General features: G+C 48.8%; 1 protein-coding gene across 1 annotated transcript in view; it reads left to right on the top strand.

Moving 5' to 3' along the window:
- LOC143286502 (uncharacterized) overlaps positions 1-7,168 on the top strand; it is a 16,800-nt gene extending 9,632 nt beyond the window's left edge. The window contains exon 2 of the mRNA XM_076594080.1: positions 3,634-7,168. Coding sequence (XP_076450195.1) covers positions 3,677-6,181 — 2,505 coding nt within the window. The 5' untranslated portion in view covers positions 3,634-3,676 and the 3' untranslated portion in view covers positions 6,182-7,168. The remainder of the gene's footprint in view (positions 1-3,633) is intronic.
- The last annotated feature ends 1,089 nt before the right edge of the window (positions 7,169-8,257 follow it).

Genomic DNA, 8,257 nt, shown 5'->3' on the forward strand with positions numbered 1-8,257 from the left:
ACGCTACCTAGGAATACACTTCGACAGGATGCTGACCTTCAGAAAACATACGGAAAATACTGTTCTCAAATGCAAAAAGGGCCTTTCAGTCTTAAAAGCAATGGCAACCAAAGGAATTGAACAACGCCACCTCTTCCTGCTATACCAATCACTCGTCCTCAGTGTGATCGACTACGGACTTGGGCTAACAACACCGTCTCAAAGCAACCTCCTAAAATTAGAAAGAGTCCAAAATGAAGCTATGAGGCTGATCCTTGGAACAACAAAAGACACGCCCACAGAAACCATGCGATACCTGCTTGACCTTCCTTCAGTGCAGGCCAGAAACAAGTTAGAACAGGTCAAGACCTACTTCAAAGCATTAGAAAACCCTCAAAACCCACTGCATGACGCAGTCAAAGAACCAAAAAGCAGCCGCCTAGGACGAGGAAGATCATGGATGGGGCAAGCAGAAGACACAATCCAGCTAGTATGCCGACTACAAGACCTGAAAGAAACAAAAGAATGGGAGAAAAACCCCGAAAACCTCAACCATCTATTCAACACAGCCATTTCACCCACTCTAGGAAGACATTGTCGGGAATGGCCAGAGGGCAAAACTGATGCGGAAGTGAAATTACTCATAGAAGAAAACAGTAAAGAAGAGGACATCATCATATACACAGATGGCTCAGTCACCGAAGACCAATCCGGTTGAGGATTCACTGCGAAACAAAATGGAAAAACAGTTAGGGAAGAGAATGCTGCCTACAAAGTCACAACCTCCAGCCTAACGATGGAAGTTGAAGCTGTGACACATGCCCTCCAGTGGCTATCGTCCATCCATACGCCCGGAAACCAACATGCCATGATTCTAACCGACTCAATGAACCTCATACAGAAAATTGAAAACGGAATGGGAAGCCCAGAGTGGCATAAGGCAATGCACAACTTTCAGATTAAAAAACTCACATGGTCATACTGCCCGGGACATGCAGGTGTTAAGGGAAATGAGCGAGCTGACAGACTTGCTGGTAACGCAACACCAACGAGCGGCCTACATCTAGGAAAATCGGAAATCCTCAGAAAAGTCAAAGAATATCAAAAAGAACAGGTACAAGGCCATCACACCATCGATCGCCTCAAAGAAATAAAAGCAGAGAGAGGGAGTGGCCGTAAGTCTAACATGAAAGGTAGAGCACGATGCTTTGCTAATCAAACAAATATCGGCATCATTTCCAAACCAACATTGCGCAAATTTCTTCAAAACGGAACAGAGTCTCTGTGGGCTTTTCCAAATACAGTAGACTGAGCAACACACTATACGCCACGTTCTTGGCATCAGAGATCTTTTCCCATCCCTCTTGCGGCCAGTCAGTGTGTTTGTGTGCATGTGTGGGTCTGTATTTTTGAGTGCGTTTGTGCATGCGCGAGAGTGTAAGTGTACACAAGTGTCAGTAGAGGTCTGTGCACGTGCGTGTGTGTGTGTGTTGTGTGTGTGTGTGTGTGTGTGTGTGTGTGTGTGTGTGTGTGAGGGGGAGGTGGGGGTGCGGTGGGAGGTGGGGTAGAGGATGAGATATGTGAGTGTATGCATGCCTACACTGTGGGAGCAACAGGATATTGGAACGTATATATATATATATATATATCTTTGTGTGTGTGTGTGTGTGTGTGTGTGTGTGTGTGTGTGTGTGTGCCGTGGAAGCTGTGATACGTAGACTAGAAATGAGTGTGTGGAGGAGGGGGGTAGAGGAAGTGTAGGGTAATGTGTGTGGTGTGTGTGTGCGTGTTGGAGCTCATGTACGTTTATATGTATTTGACTGTGCTTTCATATCTGTGAAACTGCATGTTCGGTGCATATCTGTTATGCATGTGTGGGTGTATATGTGAATGTGTGTCTTCATGTTTTACATCTATTCGCTTATATATCATTTATTCACCTCCTTTTTTTTTCCTCAAGGCCTGACTAAGCGCGTTGGGTTACGCTGCTGGTCAGGCATCTGCTTGGCAGATGTGGTGTAGCGTATATGGATTTGTCCGAACGCAGTGACGCCTCCTTGAGTTACTGAAACTGAAACTGAAACTCCCAGCACTGTCACACACTTTTCCCATCTGTGTACAAGCTTCCGTATTCCCTCAGCGTAAAAATCTTTGGACTGATGTCTCAGCCAGTCGCTCACAACACTTTTGACTTCATCGTCACTTTCAAACTTCGTGCCTCTCGTGAACGCTTTCAAGGGACCAAACAGGTGAAAGTCTGAAGGGGCAAGGTCTGGGCTGTAAGGGGGATGAGGGAGCAGTTCCCAGCCCAGCTCGTTGATGGTCTGCACCGTTCGGGCTGCTGTGTGAGGCCTTGCGTTGTCATGATGCAAGATGACTCCTTCTGACTGATGACCCCTGCGTTTGTTCTTTATGTCTTTCTTGACCTGCCTCAGCAGTTCACAGTAGTTGGCACTGTTCACAGTGCTTCCTTTCTCAAGGAATGAAATGGTGATTGGGCCTTGCATATCCCCAAAAACGGTGAGCATCACCTTCCTCGTGGACCGCTGGGACTTGAACTTCTTCTTCACTGGAGAGCCTACGTGCTTCCACTCCATGGACTGCCGTTTGGACTCAGGCTCATAGTGCCAAACCCATGTCTCGTCACATGTGACCACCTTCTTCAGAAACTCATCACCATCCTTCTCATAGCGACAGAGACACTGCTGGGACAACTCGACCCTCCTCTGTTTGTGCTCTGGAGTAAGCATCTTTGGCACCCAGCTGACCTTCGAGTAGCCAAGGTCATCATGGACAATTTTGTGTGCTGTCCCAACAGATAACCTCAAAGTCCTTGCAATGTCATTCACTGTCACCCTTCTGTCAGACTGAATGAGGTCATTGACTGATTCGATCACCTCAGGAGACCTCACTTCTGTAGGCCTTCCAGGCATGTCTTCATCCTCAACACTGCTCCGTCCTTCTTTAAATAATTTAGCCCACTTGTAGACATTTTTTCGGCTGAAACATGTGGCACCATACACAGCTGACATTCTCCTATGAATTTCAACTGGTTTGCACCCTTCAGCAACCAAAAACTTGATAACTGACCGCTGTTCAATCCTGGAGCATGCTTCTTGGTCGGCCATCTTTGTTAATCGCCAAAGCTCTCAAAGTTTTTTTTAATCTGCAAAACAAATTAAATCCATGTGAAAAAGAAGTAAAACAAAAAAAAAAAAACAAAAAAAAAAAAAAAAAAAAAGAAAAAAAAGAAGAAAAAACAAGTAAGCTTCTATCTGTATTAGAAGTCCTTATACCGAAAAATTCACCTTATTTATTGAATGACCCTCGTATATATATATATATATATATATATATATATATATATATATATATGTGTGTGTGTGTGTGTGTGTGTGTGTGTATGCGCGCGTGTGTGTGTGTGTGTGCGTGTGTGTGTGTGTGTGACCATCCAACGTATGCACACATACACACCCCTTCCTTCGCCCCTTCATCATCTCCTACAGAAGTTAACTCACTTGTGATTCACATTTCGTACAGCCGAAATCAAATCTTAGTCTGTGAGTCCTGAAACCCACGGGGACAGGTGAATAAGAATGAACTAAGTAAATACAATGCTGATGCGTTTATTTTTTTTCTCTCCTGTTTTTCCAGACATCCAGGCCACTGAGCACGTCCTACCCTCCTGACCAACACAATGGCTTCAGGCTTCATGTCTTCCGTGGTTCATCGTCTGTTCCACGGCGGTAAAGGCAGAGACAGGAACCCACGCCAAGACCCCACCACCACGGCTGCGAGAGGCAAGAGACACGCACAAGACGATCTAACGTCATCTTCATCCCCTACAACACCACCCCCAGCTTCATCATCATCATCATCATCACCATCATCGTTTGTCGGGCGACAGCATGAGGAGAGCATGGCGAAGTATCAGGAAGCCAGACCCAATGCAGAGCGCTCCGGAAAGAAGAGAGATCAGACCAAGGGAAAGTCCGCGCTGTTCTCCAGCCTCCGCAAGAAGACCCGACCCTTGTCCTGTGTGGCCGCCAGGCCAGACTCCCCACCAACGCTCCTGACAGAGGCAGCAGACCCCCAGAGGAGTCCCGGGGAACCCAAGACGCCCAGCAAGAAGAGCAACAAGGGCGGCAAAGAGGACGAGGAGAGGAAGTCTGGATCAAAGCAGCGCAGAGAGAAGAAACCTCGTCGGCCGCTGTCATGCATCGTCCAGCCACCCTCGCCAAGACTGCTGCCGTCAGTGGACGACTCCCCACAGTCACCCCGGGATACTGCTAGGGGAGCCGCCTCGCACCAGAGGGAGGGTTCAGCGCATATGGCGATCAGGGTCCAGCCCAGGCCTCGGCCAGCTTCATGCTTTGTGGAGGTCCCAAGAGATCGCTCCCCACCCCCTTACTGCAGGAGACCAACGCAGGGAGGTTCGCCTCAAGTCCCCGAGCCAGTCGACCAGTTCGTCCCCTTTCAGGTTGGAAGCCCCAAGCGCGCCCCTCCGTCTTATTTGGAAGCTGCCAATCGATCTCCCAAACCCGCACCCCTGTCCCAGCAACCCCTTTCTCTTGATGAGAGAAGCCCCAGAGCACCTCTCCCTTATCAGATGGAATCTTCCCAGCAGCCTGTCACGAGCTGTGCAGAAAACCCTCGTTCGCCTCGCTATCCCGGACAGCTCCAGAAACCATTGCCATCGAGCTCAGAAAATAGCCAGCAGTCTGTGCCCTACTCTCAGCAGTCTCTAAGGCAGTCCACTCCAGTCATGGACAACAACAGCAGCAGACCCCCAGACCGTTTCGGAATGTGCGGGGACGCCAACTGTTTCCTGAACCCATGCCCCTACCGGCCGCCGGCCCAGCCCCAATCCTACGGCGGCTACAGCTACGATCTGAAGACCTACTTCCCGCCAGCACCTTCTGCGCGGCGTTACGCTCGTCCACAGTCAGCGTGCTTCCTCTGCGACCCTCAGCCCTGCTGCGTAGAGGCCAGGAGAGCCTGCAGACCCAGGTCCCAGTGCTACTTCCCTGACTGTGACTTCACTTGGTCCGGCCCAAACCCAGCCCCTAACCCCGATCATCAGCTCCAGCCGACGACGCTCAACTATTCACCGGGGGTCGATCGAGTTCTTCAGGCAGACGGACCAGTGTCCAGACCTCAGCTTCCTTCTGATCCGCCAGTGGAGACAGGGAAGTCCGACTCCACGACATCTCCTGGTGAATACAGTCCTCGTCCGCCTCCGCGTCCGGCGAAAAGAACTCTGGCTCCCAGACCCAAGTCCACGTGCCTCCTGTCCACAGAATCCGAGGGGTCTCCCATGTCATCTCCAGCGCCTTCTCCTCGACCTCGACGCTTCCCGTTGAAGAAGTACCGCTCAGCGGACTGCCTGGACCGTGTGGACGAGTTGGAAAGCCTGGAACTCAGTCCACCCCCGGCCAAACCGTTATCATACTTCACCACTACCACCACCACAGACAACCCTCAGCAGAAAACGACAACCAGCAACACCAACAGCAGCATCAACAAACACGACGAGATCTTCACCTCCGCCGAGATGCTGGAGAAACTGGGTCAGCCTCGTTCTAGCAGAAAGCAACCCCGCCCCGTGTCCTGCTTCGCGGGAAGCAGCAGCGGCGGCACCGCTGACGAGTCCGGCTACCTGAGCAACGCCACCTTGGGGGGGTCGGGGTCGGGTTGGCTAGGAGGCCTGTCCATCTCCACGGGAGACATCCTGGAGATGCTGGATGGCGAGGACCTTAACGCCGACGACGAGATGAGCTTCGAGCGGGCCAGCAGCTTCCGCAAGGCGTGGTCCGTGTGCAGCCTGCTGCGTCAGGACACCATCCAGGACCGCTCCTTCACCGTCATGCGGCGACGGCGTCAGAAGATGAAGGACCGCCGCCTTACCAACCAGCGATCCTCCTCCACCGAGACGGACGATGGGGTGGTGGATATGGAGAAGGGAGGGGGAGCCTCCACTTCCACCTCATCCCTGCTGGGCGGTGGAGAGAGCGCCACTGTCGCCGGCATTCCGTTGGACGGGAAGTCCAACGCAAGTGTGCCCGGGTCACGTGGCGTTGTCCTGCGCATGCACAGCGCGCACATGAAGGCGTGGCAGATCCGGCTCCGCCGGAAGCAGATGATGAAGAAGAAATGGCGGAGTGCTGAGAAACTGGGCTCCCGTATTGAAACCCTCGTGTAGCACGATATTGCTGTTGACATTCCCGTTCGGTTTCAGAGACTCTGGTGTGTTTTGATGCTGATTGGAAGACTCCATTCTTTTTGTTCCGGTTTGTGCTGTTTCTTCTTTTTTCCCCCTTTTTTGTGTGAGACCCTAATCAATGACATTAATTCTTCACCTTCCCTATGCCTCCAATCATAACATTTTCACACGAATAACCAAATAATGAATCTGCAGTCAGTGAGATACTTGTTTCCATGTAAAATTTATAACCGATTAAAGCGGCCATGCCATAAGAACCCATATCACAGTTACTGGTGAAGTGAAAATTTAGAAACTTTAGTCACGAGTATGCAGTTCGAGTAAGGGTGGGCAGGATGAAATTCTAACAAAGCAAGATAGACCAGTGTGACATTGATCAAAACAATGTTAACTTTGTAGATGGCCAGTTTCTCTTACATTGCAAGATTGTTCGAAAAAAAAAAATTGTCCAAAGAACTTCAGTTTCGGTTTCTTTTGATGTTTTCGGACACAGTCTAGGGAAAATATAGGTAGGGGGTGTTTTTAGTTTGTGTTTCGAGGTGGTGTCAAAGCATTCCGAACGTAGGTACTAAAGGCCTAAATCTACAATCACCAGTATGTTTTGTGTTGTGTGACAGGGAGTTAAATTTCCTAAACGCCTGACCAGCACTTTGCGTTTATGCAAAGCGAAGGTCAGGCAACTTTTTTTTTTTTTTTTTTTTTTTTAAACGATGTGGCAATACGTATGTGGAAGGCATAGAATATAATTATATCTGAGCACAAGTTACCATGGTATTCAAGGTGTTTGATATGATTCCCAGCAGCATGTAGCATTACTTGCTGAAATCATGTTCAATTCAGCAGCAGGAACATTGTCTTTTTTTCTTTCTTTTTTTTCTCCAATTGGCTCGGTATCTCCTGTCTTCTCTAACTCACCCCCACCCCACCATTCCATCAGTAGTTTCCTTTGCTATTCGCTCAACAGCCTTCCACCTTCTCCTTCCCAGTGTGTGTGTGTGTGTGTGTGTGTGTGTGTGTGTGTGTGTGTGAGAGAGAGAGAGAGAGAGAGAGAGAGAGAGAGAGAGAGTATGTGCGTGCGTGCGTGTGTGTGAATGCTGTTTTCGTTCTTGTTCAGGTGGGTTTCGTCGTTTCGTGGGTTTCGTCTACAGCATAAATGCTGGATGCTGCATTTTTCGCATCATCTGAACAAGGCTCTCGCCCCACACCCCTCCAGTCCCGGCCCTTCCTTCTCCACTCCTCCTCTATCCACCACTCTTACCCTTCTATAGGTACACAGTCATTCACGCACGCACGTAGGCATACACACTTGCACACACACACACACACACACACACACACACACACACACACACACACACACACACACACACACACACACACACACACACGTGCACACTAACATACACAGTCACACACACTCATATACATATACGTACGCACACTTTTACTTTTTTCACACAGAGACAGACTTACGGACAGGCAGAGACACGGACAGAGAGAGAGAGAGAGAGAGAGAGAGAGAGAGAGAGAGACACACACACACACACACACACACACACACACACACACACACACACACACACACACACACACACACATCTGTACCCATACATCCACAGAACAGTGAGGTTTGCGAATATTTATGTTTGCCAAATCCAAACAAGTGAATGCATAGTTTGATCTAAAGAAAGCAGGGAAAACAGTTGTGGAGAATGGATATAAAATCAAGTTATAAGAAATTAATGTTGAGTATTGGACAACTGACGGATCTTTTTAGTGATAGTTTTATTTTGACATAATCATCGTTACATGCTTAGACCATGACACATTGTTGTCGATCACGACTCTCAAAGCCTTTTGGCGTTCTAACAGTTTGGATACATTTACCGTCGATAAAGCACTGAGGGGAAAGACAGAGATAAACTGTCGCTTTTGCATCGTGGTTATCATATAATCATTTTGTTTTATGTAGATGAAAGTTCAGTTGCTTTGATTATGACCATTCACTTCATTGATTGTTATTTGTTTTGAAAAATGTTTAATTTCCTTTTTTTT

This window comes from Babylonia areolata, chromosome 10, assembly GCF_041734735.1.
Source record: "Babylonia areolata isolate BAREFJ2019XMU chromosome 10, ASM4173473v1, whole genome shotgun sequence".
NCBI classification, from domain to species: Eukaryota; Metazoa; Mollusca; class Gastropoda; order Neogastropoda; family Buccinidae; genus Babylonia; species Babylonia areolata.